This window comes from Crocodylus siamensis, chromosome 2 (genome assembly GCF_052110815.1).
Source record: "Crocodylus siamensis isolate JL-2025a chromosome 2, ASM5211081v1, whole genome shotgun sequence".
Taxonomy (NCBI): domain Eukaryota; kingdom Metazoa; phylum Chordata; order Crocodylia; family Crocodylidae; genus Crocodylus; species Crocodylus siamensis.
Genome location: NC_143396.1, coordinates 32,304,178 through 32,321,313, shown reverse-complemented (window position 1 = coordinate 32,321,313; position 17,136 = coordinate 32,304,178). Strand labels below are relative to the sequence as shown.

At 39.8% G+C, this 17,136-nt stretch overlaps 1 protein-coding gene across 22 annotated transcripts in view; it reads left to right on the top strand.

Moving 5' to 3' along the window:
• LDB2 (LIM domain binding 2) overlaps positions 1-13,400 on the top strand; it is a 345,799-nt gene extending 332,399 nt beyond the window's left edge. For 2 of the 22 annotated variants that reach the window (XM_090035643.1, XM_090035644.1), the window contains exons 8-10: positions 81-226; positions 5,140-5,205; positions 12,105-13,398. In XM_090035643.1, coding sequence (XP_089891769.1) covers positions 81-226; positions 5,140-5,205; positions 12,105-12,335 — 443 coding nt within the window. In that variant the 3' untranslated portion in view covers positions 12,336-13,398. Of the gene's footprint in view, positions 1-80; positions 233-5,139; positions 5,206-9,163; positions 9,307-12,069 lie in introns of all 22 variants that reach the window. The other 20 variants (XM_090035652.1, XM_090035662.1, XM_090035650.1 and 17 more) reach the window with 18 other exon arrangements.
• The last annotated feature ends 3,736 nt before the right edge of the window (positions 13,401-17,136 follow it).

Sequence of the window (17,136 nt, the reverse complement as noted above, 5' to 3'; positions counted from 1 at the left end):
TAGTACTTACTTTTATTGTTCATTCTTTTACATGCTTTAAAACACCCATGATTTGCTTTGCTTGTACAATTTTATTGTAGCAGAACCCACAAGACAACCAACCACGAAACGGAGGAAAAGGAAAAATTCAACCAGCAGCACTTCAAACAGCAGTGCTGGGAACAATGCGAACAGCACCAATAGCAAGAAGAAAACAGCAGCTGCAAACCTGAGTCTGTCAAGTCAGGTACCTGTAAGTCTCATTTTCATTTTAGGACTGAATCTCAGTACTTTACAGCTTTCTGCATATGCAAAGAAGATTTATTCATGAGCCAAAATTATCAAGCGTATGGCGAGACCTTACACAGTGTGATGTGGAATCTGCGAAATGAGAGGGAGACCGTGAAGAGGCTGTTCTGCAATTCAGTTTTAGTGAATGACCCTCAGGGAGTGGGTGGGATTAAAAATGGATTTAATCTTTTGGGGCCTGGTCCAAATCCCACTCATCTCAGAGAGAGACTTTCCATAGACTGCAGTGGGTGTTGGTTTGAGCCTTCAGTATTCAGCAGTAGGACCACAGATCGTCTCTCTTATAGTCACCAGAAACTAGATTCATGCATTAATCTGAGTTATAATGCAAGCATAAGGATACCATAGTGGGACAGACTAACAGTGCATCTGATCTAATATCCTATCTCTAACAACAGCCTTTTTCAGATGCTTCAGTGGAAGCTGTCAGAAACCCCACAGAGGTTATATTCTCCTAACTCCTTTCAGTTACCAGCGGACACCTGCAGCTTAAGAACTGATACCTCTTACCAATTTTTATCTTGTTACCTGTAATTGTTGATGTATAGTACATATAGCCACCTACTATAATATGTTTTTGACCCCTACTGAGTTCTCAGTCTCAGTGGTATCTCATAGCAACAATTCTACAGTCTAATTATGCATCACACAAAAAATATTCCCTTTTATCAGTATTGAGTTTGTTGCCTGAATCACTATCTATTGATAATCAGGTTCCAAACTGTGACTGAAGTGAGTTTTGTATCTGAAGGGGGTAGGTCATGCATTTTAAAGCTTGAAAAATTAATTTGACATTATAGGGATTCTAATGTTGCAATTTGAGAATAACATAAAGTGATTTTTATTGTCTTTTTGATCAACATGTACAAAAGGAGTAGATCCTCTGTGGATCCTAACAAAGGATATGGGCCATTTGTTACCACACAGAAGGGAATTCCTAAAGAAGCTAACTAGTTAAGTAAATAGGAGCACTGAACTACCTAGAGGTAGTACTAGGGGATGTAAAATGGATTTTCATTCTTAATGACTAATTCAGCAAACCACTAGGTTACAGCAGCTTTTGTCTTCAGAATATTAAACTTATTTTTTCCCTGGCAAATCAGACTTCATGCAGATCTCACATCCAGGCCCAGATCCCTCCTCTAATGCTGCTAGCTTTATTCGGTTCAGATGGCACCAGAAAACTGGTGCAGGAGACTACCTGGAGATTCCATCCCTCTCTGGGTGGCACGGGGTGCTGTGCCTCGCTGCCAAAATGACTCCCTAGGACCATGAGCATGCATGAGAAAGTGCACCCCTGGTGGTCCCCAGAAGGCACCAGGATCAGGAGGCCATTACAGTGGTTAGAGACACCTTATATCTCTTGCTCCCTGCTCTGATTCATTTCAGCCAAACCCAAATCTGGTACCCTACATGTACATCCCTTGAGTCTCATCTTCCCAGGAGACACATGTTCTCTGGTCTTATTGATTTCAAGAGAAATTTTTGTGCCTTTTGAGAGAAATCCATCCCTCCCAGTGATAAAAAGAGACTCTGTGCAGCCATAGAAGAGGGTGAGATTTCTTTAAGGGCCCATAAATTACTAATTAAGTAATAATTACAGTGCAATTCCCATTGATATTAATGGTAATTGTACAACTACTCTGATATACACAATAGTAAAATATTCCCCATATGATATTCTTCATAAAATATGGGTGGATTTTTAGTTTTGCCTTTATTTTGTAGCATATCATATCCATCTAGGGAAGCACAGAAGTATTTTTATATAGGTTAGACAGAACCCAAGATGATTTCAGCTATCAGATGTTCTGGTATGAACCTATTCAGAATTTTTTCTTTTAAATTAGATATACTTTTCACTAAATATATTGAAATATATATTCAGGTATGTGAATCAGTGAGATGAGACCATATGTCATTAAAATCATAGTCATTAATGCAGTCAGTGTCTTTATTATAGAACTGATACTATCTAAAACAGGCTACACGTTGCAGCACAGGTGCTTCAGTTCTACTTTTTCTAACCTCACTCACTAGCAAAGCAACCAGTAGTGAAGGTAAAGTTTTTACAGTTTTCATCTATATGCAATGGACAAGGGGTAGACACTGCATTTCTATCTCCTTCAGACTTACTTATTTTCATATATAGTATCATTACTTCACAGACTAAGCAGTCTAAAACTACAGTTTGCCTACTAACAGCTCAGTTTATCAAAGTACTCTCTTTAGATAGTCTTGTTCTGCTCTTTGCTCCTGAGATGACTTCTTAGTACGTGCTCAGGATTCGAGTGCACAAAGCAGACGATGATGATACACATTTCTTCCTGGTGCTATTAGCTGATAGAAATGACATAATTCCAGCCTCTGTTTCCAGATGACTCAAATGAGTAGAATTAGCTCCAGTCCTGTTTTCTTCCCCATCATTTTCTCCAAGGGGAAGCATAGTACAAAGTTAGTTTGGGGGCACTCCATCCAAAGAGGTTTCCTTTTTTCTTCAGAGTCAACTCTACCAAGCAAAGAAAGTCTGTTTTTGCTATGGTCTAGTTAATTGTATGCTTCTGTCTTAGTTTTTCTTTGGTAATCAAACTTAGCCAGTCTGCTCAGGTGAAGAATATTTCACTGTGCTGTGCTCCATCTGGGCATTCTTGTTAGAGAACATTAGTAACTACCCAGGTCAGTGTCACAGTTACAGTGGTATACTTTATATACTCTGGGTGCTTTGAAAACATAACACACCTACTCCACGTTGATCACTTGAGCCAAAAGAATCTCTTCAAAATCAGCAACCTGGAGTGCCCTGCTCTAAGCAAATGACATATCATCTTCAGCCCCGGTGGTCAGAGAGCAGTCAGCACTATCAGCAACGACAGAATTTTTAAACTCTATGAGGAAATGGCATTTCCCATACAAACCCTCACAAATATCCAGAAAAATGTAGTCAGTTGGTTACAGGGCACATTATGGGCTAAGTCCTTTTTCACCTTTGCATACCTAAGTGGTACCTATGCATAGGTTGGATTTCTGTTTCTGCCTGTGGCAGAATAGAATTGTCCCGTGTTCATTCCTGCTGGAAGTAAAATAAAAAGAAAGAGCAGCCCTCCCACATATGAGCTGAGTAATTTGGTGGTTAGGGTTTATTCAGGAATCAGGAGACGCAGTTTCTAGGTTTTTCTCCCCCAGAAGACATTTGAACCAGCATCTCCAACTTCTTAGGCTGCTTTTTTGAGCTGGCTCACTGGGCAACTAGGAAGAGAACAAGGTAGAAGGAAAGAGGCAGTGGGATAGCAGGCGGTAGGGCAGAAACAATCCTTCTGCTCTTTATCCATTTTCTGCAAGGAATATTAAATGAGAGTGACAGTGGAACAGCTTCAACAGGATGCTGGAGAATGCTGTAGACCAGGTTTGTCCAAGTGACAGGCCCTGATATCCTAGCGTACCACCTTCAAGCATCACTGCCACCCCCACTCCCTCCACTCTTTTTCCTGCCACAGCAGCCAGGTTCTTTAGGCTCCCCCTTCCTCCTCCCACTTCTACTTCCTGCCTCCACTTTTGGGGGCTGGGGTGGCACAGTGAGAGGGGGTTAGGCTGCTTATGGCAGGAGCTGCACGCTTGGCAGGAGAGGGGGTTAGGCTGCTCATGCTGTGCATGAAAAAGCCAGCTATCTGCACAGAAGGATGGTGAATGGCTGGGAGGGGAAGGAGATGCTGTGAGTGCAGTGGAGGGAGCCAAGCTGCCTGTGCTGCAGAGGGCGAGTGGGACTGCCTGCACAGTGCATGCAGCTGGGAAGCAGGCAGAAGCCAGGTGGCATGTGTCTCTGGGTGGGGCAGAGCAGAAGGCTATGCAGACAGCTGGGGGGAGGCATGCTAGGCAGCCCATGGAGCAGCAGAGAGCCCAAGAGGGGCCACTTACATAGCCCACATCTTGTGCAGCCCCCAGGACTGCGGTCCATGCAGCATGTAGTTCACAGCTGTCTGTGAGATAGAGAAGTGGTTTGCTCAGAAGTTGGAACTTCGGGGTCAAACCTGAATCTGAATAAGATAAGAATTAACCTGGGCGAGGGTCACTGTAGAACCTACTTCACCAGTTCCTACCTAGGATTATTATATACATGCCCAGACTATTCTAGCTTATGTGGGCACCTACACAGCTAGCATGCAGCCTGCTAAGCACGTTCAGTAAAAGAACACAAGAAGTGCCAGACTGTGTCAGACCTATAGTCCACTTAACCCAATAGCCTATCTCCAACAGTGGCAAAATTAGACGGTATGGAGATAGGTCAGACATACAGCACGTGGGTCAGATCTGGCGTGCAGAACCATTGCATTCAGCCTAAAAGAGTCCATCTACCGCTGTCGACTCCACAGCGCTGCATGCCCTGACACTGCTGACCAGTCTGAGCTCTGTACCACCAGGCAGCACCAGGGCTTTGCAGCTGCTTTGTGCAGCTGCCTGCCCCTGGAGCCAGGAACACACGGCACGTCCACAGCTCCACGCTCCAGAATGAGGTTCTGTGAAGCTGCATGACCCCAGACCGCACTCACTACCATCTCCCAGGCCCACAGATCTAACCTGGGACCGGTTCCTGCAGTTTGGATTTGGCCTGGGGCCCAGGGTGAGTTTGACCCTTGGTTTAGAGGAAGAGTATTGAATATGGCATGTTTTAACATACCCTCTCTGTCATCAAGTATCATCAGTTTAAGGATGTCAGTTCTGACTCTTCTGTTTAATAGCGGACCTGTCCTCTATGGATTTTCTAATCCCTTTTTGAACCATGTTATAGTGTCTGGCTCTACAAGCTCCTGCAACCATAAGTTCCACAGGTTAACAACATATTGTTTGTTCTTGCAGGGTGAACGTAGCTACACAAAATCCCATAGTCTGCATAAGTGCCAAAAAGTGCAGGCACGTGGCCACGTAAGTGCCACTTCAATGCATGAAAGTTAAATAAGATTTAGTTGTATTTGTCTTATTGGCCCTTTGTCCTTCCTTCTTCAAGAATGTGACAGCCATTATAACAGAACTGATTGGTGGAGGAGCCCTGTTGGCCTCACTGCTCACTGTTTGCTCCTGATGGCCAGGAGGTGACAACTGTCGTTTTAAATATCCCACAGTTTTTGCCTCCTGCTACTGATTGGCAGAGGGGCCCTGGCAGCCTTGCCACTTGCTGCTGACTAGGTGGGAGACAAAAACTACGGCATATTTAAAACCACAGTTTTTGCCTCTCAGCCATCAGAACTGAGCATTGAGTGGCAGGTCCAATAGGGCCCCTCCACCAATCAGTGGGGAGGAGGGGTGGCACATAAGGGGAACTCCAAGTTTAAAGGAGCTGCTGTGCGGTGACCTGGGCCCACAATTTAAACCAGGCCGTACCCATTGGTCTCCAAAAAACCGTCTAGTCCTCTGCTTCTGACTAAATATCCATCTCTCCACCTATAACTTGAAAACAGTCACTTCCATTCAGATATCAGATCTCTCTATTCCACTGTATGGTCCTTCAACAATGTCAGTAACAAACACCCACCTTGTTAAAAAAGAAGTGATTATATTTTCTGGCTCTTCCCCTTTGACACTTCCTCACTTCTCTTCCTTCACTTTTTGTCCTGTTTTTCGCTCTGGTTCTTTTCAGCTCCCCTCATTCAGCATCTCTTTTTGTGGATTTAAACCTCCCTGCTCCCTGTAATCTTTTTACAGATTAGGAGCTTTTCCTTTAAAATGTGTGGGTGGCCAACTGCACTTCAGGATCTAAATTGCCAGCTGGCAGTCCTGCACCGAACTGCTCTTCAGTTCCTTGGTAATTCACTTGACCTGAATCCTCAGACAATTAGGCTACTTTTATGGCATGAAGCTGGCTTCATCAAAGATACAAAGTCTCATCAAAGGTAGAAAGGTGTTTTTCCAGGCTCTGCACTTCCAGTGTGGCATCCCTTTTCTTCTTGGTACACTATCAAGGATACCACCAAGGCCCTAGGGCTTGGGTTCTTTTTAGGTTTACAAGCACCAAAGCTTTCAGATCATTCAATCTACTCATGAGTTTCTTCAGCATCATCCCTTTGGTCACTTCCTTGGCAGGCATTAAATAAGACAACCACACAAGCCACTGCATTTACTTAAGGAACTGTGTTACCAACTTGAATGTCTTTCTTCTCCATGTGCAAAAATGGATTAAGGGAATATCCACCTCCACACTTCATATCTGATCGTGCGAACCTGGTACATTGACTTCTCTCCCTCGGGCTGACAGACGATCATGTTTCTAGTTCTTTCTCCACATACCAAGTTGCTTTCTGTTTCAGAGGGCATCAGATAGGATTGCTCTTGCTCGAATGTTTGTGTGTGTTTTGCTTCCTCATTCCACACTTCACTACTGTTTCCTCCATATTTGAAGCATAGTGCAGGGCACTGAAGCTGATGGGGATCTCTCTCCGTTCTGTACATGCCGCCTCCTGGAGAGCTGTCATCTATCTCACAGTCTTCTCTCTTCCAGATTTTGATACACCAGATCTTCTTTCTTGTGAATGTTCCTGGTCTGAATGTTGGCACTTGTTAGATATATCTGGTTCTTCTAGATCATCGATTGTACCGAGTAATTCTGATCCCTGTGAAGCTGCTAGAGTGTCAGAAACAACCGGGCAAGACTCTTTTACAAAGAGCATGTTTACACACAAGTCACTAGAAGGTAAACTAGGGTGTGAATATGCAGTGTATCAAATATTTTGTGGTAACCACCCATCTGTGCACTCTTATAGTAAATGGAAGATCATTTACCCCACTTTCATTGAAAGGTAAGCTACCATGGATTTTCTATAAGGTCAGAGCAGGCACCTGGGCAGTTACCACAGAGTAGTCAACATACTTTAAGTTCACACCCTAGCTTAATATTAACCATTAATATATCCCTGCCCTAAAATAATTAATCCTTCTTAGGGCATCTAAAATCCTAATTAGAGTCCTGTCATGTTCCAGATGGTGTTTATAGATCTCAGTGGTCTCACTTCCAGTCTGTAGTTCCTTACTTGTAAGCCACATTCACAAATCAAACTGCTAGTAGGAAGGAGAATTATATTATTTAGTTGCATGCCTTGTATAAACAGGGTAAGTTAAGATGTATTGTAGAGGATATGGCAGTATCTTTAACCAGGGCTTCACATCATCTACAGTGCCAAAGCTGGAGTATTTGTGGCAGAAACTACCCACTGTCCTAGAATAGTATGTCAACATCTAATCTAATTATAAGGGAGTAAGAATTAGCAAGGTAGTTTCTAGTCATCAGGTTTGCAAAACTTCCAAATGAAAATAGGATGTCAACCAAACTCCAACTTAAAATCTGAGACGCATTTGTTTCAATGGGGTGTTTATTCTAAAATCTAATGTGAATGTTAATTCTATCTTTATAGATCATTTCAGCAGAAATACCAATCTAACATTCTTACCTTTCTTTGCTGGGTATGGTCACAGTTATTGGGATGGTCAGCAGTAGGATAGTTAGCCATTAATGGGAACCATGGAGTAGAACTTGAAATTCAAACACTCTCACTATAATCACCTCCAGCTTCGTTCACCCCATTATCAAATAATCTTTCCAAGCACCAAAGCTAGCAGCTTTGCCAAAATAGCACTTGCATTATATTTCTTTAATTACCTTAGGCTTTTGAGGCAATAACATGCATATTTCTCTTGTGCTGTGAACTATTGCTTTCATGCTCTGAGCAGAACAGCAAAATAGGCAAGAAAAAGCTTAGGGCAATTTCACATGGCCCACTATACTTGTATATATCCACGCTCCAGTGAGATATAATTTAGCCTTAGGAAAATATTGAAAATCACAGGTTAAAGAGGTCTGTTACATAATCAAGCATAGCTAAGCTAAACTGTACAGGTTAGATATAGAAAGAGTGAACTATGCAGCTCAGGGACCACTCAGCCCACCAGCAGCTTGCCCTCTGCCCCTGCTGCCTAAGAGGCAGGTAAGGATTGGGTCCCCACCCTTGGGTACACGCCATGGAGGTTTAGTTTGGTTTAATTCTCCCTAAATTGAAGCGGTGTTTTTAAAAATCCACAGTTTCAATTTAGGGAGAACTAAACCAAATTAAACCCCTGTGGTGTGTACAAGCAGCCTTACTGACCAAGCAATGCAAGGGAGCTCACTTATTAAAAAGTGCCTAGGAAGAAAAAAGCAGCAGTAGAGCTCTGGCTACACACTAGAGTGGCCAGTTGCAGCAGCGTATGTTATGGGATGAGGAGCAAAACAGTGTGGGATACCTGAAGGACTGACCAGACATGTGTCACGGAATGCTTGATGTTGATACACAGCACTAAAGTGGTTCACAATGAACCAGTTCAAAATACTATTTGATTTTCCAGGTACACATTTGAATTATTCTGTGCAGATATAAACCATTTTATCAGGCTTGTATGTCTGTCTGCTTCAACTTTGAACTGCGTTTAAGCCATTGTGAGTACAACATGTGTCCACACCCTCTGCTGCAGATAAAGTGATCCCTGTATATAATCTGTAACTATTGATATATATTTGGCAGTCAGAGATGATTTAGGATAAAAGATATATACATAAAAGCTGCTATTATGATAATATTATTCAGTCAGAAATTTCTGTCATACAGTGTAAAACATCCACTGCTTTATTTACAGTGCGTCACTGCAAAAATATACTGTTATCACTCGACATTCCCGACCAAAAAATGTTGTTTCAATCACAAAGTAAATAAATAAGGTTAAGTGACTACAGCCTAAATTGTTTTTTTTAAATAATCTAGTCAAATATGTGCTACCATAACTATCCCATAGCAGTGTGTGCTGCCATACAAGAGACTAGGGTTTAATTCTTGGATTCTGCTTCTCACTCCATGAGCAGGAGCTAGGAGCACTCCAGAGCTGCAGCCTCAACCCTGGGAGGGATGGAGCCTTGTGTCATTCAGCAACAGTGACCCCTACTGGCCAATTTAAGGAGAAGCATTGAGGGGCTCTAAAAGGAGTCACTTCCAGTCCTCCTCAGAGGTTGGTGGTCATTGCACGGGAATTAGTTAGTGGAGGTTATATGGGGTTCAGTTGGTGGGGAACTTCCACAGTCCATCAAAGGAGCAGAGCCCTCTGTGGGAGGCGGTGGCATGTGTGCCTCCTAAGAAAGTATCTTTTTGCCTATATATCAATAGCAGAAATGTAAAGCATCTATGCCCTCTAGCTAATACTCTAGTTTCTATCTTTTACATAGAAGTGGAAAAGACTCCACTAAAATCTACATAATTTTAGTTTAGCTCCCAAATAGAAATCATGTATTAATGGAGAGACATATAGGTATAAACTGTTCTCTCTGTGGATGTCAGTGTGTTGAAGGATGACAACAGATCTGCAAATAATCTGAGGAATTAGAGAAAGGAAATACTTCCTAGGTCACTTAGAATATCCTACCTCAGTGCATGAATGTTAAATGCTCTGCCTGGTTAAGTTTTCAGTGACTCAAGTGATAGAGCTCTCATCAGTGATTCCTTTGGGTAACTATTTCACCATCTGCTACTCTGCAAGGAAAAATTTCCTACTAATGTGACTTGCATTTTCCTTTACTTAATTTTATCTTGGTAGTCCAAGTTCTATGTCCTTGGACTGTCCTAAGCACCAACTCTCCTTTTACTGCTTGCAGCCAGTTGACATATTTCCTCCTAGCAATCAGTTGGTCAGTGCACATAGGAGTAGCTATATAGAGAGAGCGGCTCCTACACCAGCCAGTCTAGACCATTAGTTATTTTTGATGCACGTCTCTAAAATCCATCTAAGCTGCTGATACCTTCACAGTGTTGAACTGCCCGGACAGAGACTTAGTTTAAACTGTAGTCTTTTCTGCTTGCCACATCCCATTTCAAACCCAAATCTAATTTGCTGCCAGGTTTCTCTCATCATTTTTGTTCTCTCAACACAAAGGGGTTCAGCAGTGCAAAATAACTGTTTTCTGATGTTTAAAGGCTTAAAGCAGAACAAATTTTGGGTTACGGACATATTTTTGCTTTAAATTCTTATGTTGCAAAGTTGTGTTACAGTTTGATTTAAAAATATTTATACTGATATTGAGAGTAACCCAAGAAAGATGTTGTAAAGAAGAAATTCTCTAATAGAGTCCATCTAACCAAGAATTCCTCACGTAGCACAGGTTAAAATGGCCACATAAACCTTTTTCCATAATGTGTCAGCCTTTGCTAAGGAACATGAAGAAGCAATATAAATATGTGTACACAATGTCTTGTTTTATTCCATGGAAAATGAAATGTGTATCTGATAAAAATCTTACTCTGTGCAAGCATTAGTCTTCTGTTTGCATTTTCCAAATGTTTTATATTCGTAAGTAGCTACAGATGCTTTCAAATAAGAATCTGTAGTTCTAAAGGGTTCTTAGAAGACCTTGTTAAATTGGCAGGTACAAATCTGGACATCTGGAATTACTGTACAGTCACCAAATGTCATCTGAAACCCTGCCAGCTGAGCTGCAGTCAAGCTGCTGCAAGAGATGCATCCCACGTATTTCTTTTCCAAGTGCAATTGTTTGCACAGGAACATGATTTTATCTTTTTAAGCCAAGAGAACAAGAGCGTTCTCTGGTCTTGCATCTTTGCTTTCCAGTCTTGGTTCACAACTTTCTATCCTGCTCTGGTTAGTGTTCAGCAACAAATCTGGGATGCACTGCAGTACAGTAGGAGCTTTACTTGTTTTTATGGAAAGACAAGTTGTACTTAAAGCAGTGATTAGATAGATTCTTTCTTTCTTGCATACTTCAGTTTCTGATGACTACTAGCTTCATCAGTGTAATTATAATTAGCACTCTTCATCTTCCTTTTATGGTACCAGCTGGACAGATTGGTCCTCTTACTGCACAGATTGGTGGCAGGGTTGCCTACACGGAAATAGGTGACAGGCACCATGAAATAACAGATGGTAAATTCAGGGCTTGTTGGCAATCAGCAGGTTTTTGCTAATGACTTAATTAGCTATGCAAATTGTCAAATCAGTGTGAACATTGTTTTTATCGAAAACTTTACCTAAATTAATTACCATAATTAAGTAGCAGAATGTCAAGTATATTGGATGCATAAAAGGGCTTGCCTGGCTAGGAATAAGAGAGTTACCATCTCTGTTAGAGAGATGTTACTATACTCCCTATTTCAAAAGTCTGAGCAGATGAAGTACTGTTTCCTGTTAAACTACTTTTAATGTATCAGTACTACAGAATGGCAACTTGCTTGTACCCCGAACAGTCTTGGCCGAAAAAAAAGTGTGCGTGTGTGGGGGGCTGGAAATGAAAAAATATTAGGGAGGCTAAAAATACCAGGTAGGTTAAGCCAATTAGTTTCAAAGCCTGATTTTTACATATATCAGGTTTTGAAACTACTTGGTTTAATCTTCTACCTCGTATTTTTAACCTACCTAATCTTTTTCATTTCCAGGCCATATATTATTTTTTTTGCCAAGGCTGCTTGGGGTACACACATGTTGACATATATAATGCATGGTTTTCACTCTGCTTATATTGCTTATTTTTGGGTTTCTAAGACCAGTGCCATGAACATGGAACTAGAAAAGAATGCTACAGTTTTTCATATATATTTAAAGTCAAGTGTAAATCCATATCATTAGGGTTGTTGGTTGTAGCCATGTTGCTCTATATCATGGCTCCTACCATATAAAAACATTTAATTCCATTGTATGAATGTCACAAAATTAACAGATTCTAATCTTCTAATATGGCTATTTTAAGTTGATTTTCTCTCTCTCAAGGTTTCCATATAACAAATGTTGGGTGCTGTTCACAGGATGTGATGGTGGTAGGAGAACCAACTCTGATGGGAGGCGAATTTGGGGATGAAGATGAAAGGCTTATCACTAGACTAGAGAATACACAGTATGATGCAGCAAATGGCATGGATGATGAAGAAGATTTCAACAGTTCACCTGCACTGGGAAATAACAGCCCTTGGAACAGCAAACCTCCTGCTAACCAGGAAACCAAATCTGAAAACCCAACACCACAAGCTTCCCAATAGATTATTCTGCAGCAGCATCCACTGCAATGTACATCAGTGGATTATAATTACTATTTCAGAGTGTTCTCTAAATAATGAAACACATAAACAAACAAAATCTTTCCCTGGGTACAGTATCTATTTCTAAAACTCCAGCCAGCTATCTGATATTTTTTAATTAGAGAAAAATCATGTGTGAGCTTCCCTGTCTATTTCTTGGAAGCTTTCACATATGACACGATACTGGCACTGACCTCAATTAAAATAATTGAAAATTAAATAGCACCTCATGGCAAATTTCTAACAATACATTTTGTTGGAGGTGGGTTTTTTTCCTCATCAAATGAAGGCCATATTTTAACAAGTCATCAGTGCTCAGGATCTCATTAAGGTAACTATGAAAAACTTTTTAAAATTGTAAAATATTTTCTGCTATTCAACTTGCACCTAAAATTTCTTGTTTCAGAAAAATATCAGCTTTTTTTTTAAAGTAAATTAAAATATCCTTTAGTTCTTTCTTTAAATCTTCTTTCATTAGTTAACCATTTAAAGGATCCAGCATTTTTAATTTATATTACAGCTGAGGCCAATAAATAATCCTTCTGTCATTTAATAAAAAGGCTGAAACAAGAAATGTCACTTTTCATCAAAGACATGAAAAATATTTTTCTGTGGAGAAAGGCACCCAGTCCTATGAGAGTTTATGCTTTGTAAAATTGCTGCTGATCCAGATATTTTAAAGCCATGTAATCCATTAATTTTGTGGGCAGCTTAATAAATCTAAAACTTTTGTGTTTTTATTATTGTATCTCAGTTGGCTTTGTTGCTATTTCTTTTCATAGTATATTTCTTGTATAATATTTTTTGTAAAGCCCTCAAAGCAGTTAATTTTTTGATTCCAGTGTATTTATGTGAAACTTTATAAAAGAAACTAATTTTTTCATTTACATATTAATATGTTCAACTCATCATGTAAAGACACAGTGAGTCAGTGTGTTATATAATACAACTGTATTTTATGTATGCTTTGCCAATAAGTGTGCCAATAAACTGTGTTAACAAATGTGCTTTTATATAGCGTCTTTCCAAGTTCCTCACAGACATGAGAAGCCCATCAACATACAGCTGATCATGTAACAGAAAGGGGAGATGGAGCTCGTCTGAGGGTCTTTGACAGTTTTATTTCTTGAAATTAGTGTTCCATCTAATTATCAGCTGTTTCTAGCAAAAAGAGAAGGCTGGATTTGCAAGGTATACAATACATTATTCACATTTTAATTTGTTTGCATTTTCTCCCTGGACATTAATTATTTATTCAAGTGAAAGACTGATTGCCATGGCTTGAGCCAAGCACAAAAGAATGCAGTGCAGTAGAAATAGCACTTACTCACTCTGCCAAAGCACACTGTTCTTGACATAGACACCCCTATCCCTCTGATCTTGCCACCCACCTCAGCAGGGACTGCCCATTTTTCTAACTCTGGTGATGGGTCCATAAACTGTTGCTGAAAGGATTGAAAATTATTGTTTGTCCATTTCCTATCAAATACAAATTGATTTACAAAGCCAACCTGGAACTTAAAATATTTGGTGTGACAGTCATACCTTGGTGTGTACATAGTGCCCAAATAGTGCATTCTATAATACTGTCATAAGGAAGAAAAACAGGCAGACAGGGAGGACCATATAAGAAATGCTGTGAACACCTTCAAAAAGTAAAATCTTGCACAAAGAAAGCTTGTGAGCTTCTCAAGGGCAATGTATTTTAATCATTCAATGTTTTTAATGCAGAACAGGTTTTCACGTATGTCCTGAGGATGACAGATCTCAATGTCTCTTACTACGATATGCACACAACTAAGGCTCCACCAGCTTATTGAGTGATCCAGGAAGTTAAGCAGTTTGGGTGCATACACACAGACTAAGATGACTTAAAATAAGGTGACTTATCTAAGTCAAACTAAGTTAAACCACATTGGAGCGTACACATGTACAGGTTCTTGACATGGTGGCAGCCATCTTGTGACCTAAGTCGACTTAACTAATGCGACTCAAGACAATATACCTCAGGGTGTATTAGTTTGCCCCGCATTTAAGTCATCTCTGCTCCACATACAAATGTACACTCTGATTCTTTAACACTTTAAAAAGTTAAGTCAGCTTAACAGTCAGAAAGTTAGTACCTATATGCGCACCCTTTGTGACTATAAAATAATATAATCCTAGTTGCCATTTTTAGCTAACTGACTGAACAGTGCAAACTGATAACAGAAATGTATTATTAGTATATTTAGTTCTATATATTTTAATCCAAGCTCTAGATTTTCTGAAGATGGATTCATAATTTTGGACCTTTGGGGCTGGAGGGACTAGATTTACAGAAGGCACCTTTTTGCATTAGATTTTCAGTTTATTGGAAAGCAGAATTGGAAGCTTCATCCCAGAATTTGGGAATTCCTTTTTTTTCGACTTCCTGTAATAAAATAACCTCAGACCAAGAGTTTGTGTCTGGCATTTTATTTCCATTTCCAGGGTCCCATCATGTGCATGCAGCTGATAATAAAAGGTGAGAAATAAGGTACCATTCCTTCCGTGACAACTGTGTCTGAGGTCCAGCAGCAAACAATGACTGTAATCTTGAATATTTCATTCTATTGTTTGTAACCAACATTTTTCTGCTTTGCAACTCTACATTACATGGGGATAACAAACTTCTTTTCCTGTTAGTTGTTACAAAATTACCCGAAGCTGTACTTGTTCCTAGGTTGAAGCCCTGCAAAAAACCAAGCTGTGTAGTTAGGTTGTGGACAAGCAGCTAGAAAAAAATCTTACTAGATTTGTTTCAGGCCTATACGTGTAAAATCATTCTGGAAAGCTGTAGATTTCTAAAAATATGCTAAATGAATATGAAAGGTGCCTAGAAGATTAAATTCATGCTCCTAATTTGATTAGGCTTATTTGTGGCTTTTTCTGTGCATGCTCACACATCATAAACAGATTTAAATCACTCTTTAAGGCCCCAAGTTGGGAAAGTCTCCCTAGCCAGCAAAATACATAAGCACATGCTTAGCTGCCTCGTTGAATAGGGATGAACTTAGGTACTTCACTGAATTGGAACCTGATCCAAAGTCTGTTGTAGTTAATGAAAACCCTCATTTTTGGGCTTCAGATTAGGGCTTAAGTACAAAAAAATGCAAGAAGTTACTTATCCTACAGTAATTGCAGTTCTTCAGGAACTGTTGTCCACACATATGCTACTCTAGGTGCCTGGTGTGTGCAAAGTTAGTCTCTTCAAATAATAACAGAATCTATTTGGATTGTGTCCCCTTGGTATGGTCATTTAGTTTAGTTTAGTTTTAGAAGTTGAGAGATTACTTTCAGATATAGAGAACATGAACTGAGTGTGTCTAAAATAATAGCAAAGTTGTTCCTTTTTAATATTTGCAGAATGTGGAGACAGTGAGACTATCAATCAGTGAATTTATCAACAATGATTTTTCTCTGTAAATAATTAAATTCAAACTGTATTCCATTAAGGAATTACTGGCTCATACATCACTGCAATAACATTACAATTACACACTTTAATTCTAATGTTCTAAAACACTAATCATTCACATTACATTTCCATAAACACACTTAAAAAGCATTCCTTATTATTAATCTTTTAAGACTGGCACTACCATTTTAATTTTTAAAGGATCTGTAATGCGATATTGCTCTTGTCATTTCAATAAATAAACATAGAAACATTTTGAAAAATGAATAACTGGCTGTTCAGAGTGCCCTCCTTGAATTAATTAAGGTTCTTTTCCCATCCCTCTTCAAAACTTGACCTCCAAGATATCCCTCCAACCTTGGCAGTTAATTTGAATGGCAGGAGAAGACAGCCAGTTTTACTGAATCATTTATTTATCCATAACAGAAAAATGTCCAAGTGTTTTGGACTAATAAAGCTGTGCAATATCTGCCTTAGGTGACCACGTGATGATTTTATTGCTATTTCCCATTTCTCTTTCAGACTTTGCTGCATGATCTTTTTACATCATTTCAAATGATATAGTAGACTCTTTGAGACAGATACTGTGTCCCCCCTCTATGTGTTTGTATTGTGCCCATCATCATGGGATTCGATGGCTGATGTAGGCACATGGGTGCTATTTATTTGCTATTTACATAACAAATAATCATTTATCTTTCCAGTTTCATCCTATTTGATCCACAAGTTGCCACTAAGTAGCATTTCTTTCCAAAAGTGCATTGTTAAGGTCTGCCACAGCGTAAGTTGACTGTTTTGTGAGTTATAACATCCTGTGACCTGATTCTGTCAAATCTCACAAGCTAATCAACTTTGGACCTGATGAGCTTGTGGAAAATCTAGAGCCTTCCAAAGTACACTGAGGTATGCGGGATGCAATATGGATCAGTCCATATACTCTTTTCAACTGAACGAGTACTGAAGTGATGCTCTACCCTGCTGTTGAGGGGAGTGTATGCTTCCAGAAGTACTATTTTTGAATAGCCATTCTAGTTATAGCTTCTTGCCTCTATGGCAGCGGTTCCCAATCTGTGGTATGGGTACCACCAGTGGTACACAGCCAACTTGTCAGTGGTATGCATAAACAGATTTATTATAATTACTTTAAATGACAAAAATTTGCTGGTGGTACTTAAGGTTGAACTGAAAATTTTGTTGGTGGTACTTATGGCTGTATTGTTTTAAATTGGTAGTGCACAATCTGTCAGAGTTTGAACTCCTGCTCTATGGTATTCTTGGATATAATTTATAGATAATAAAATGTTCATGTAAATCGAGATTTGG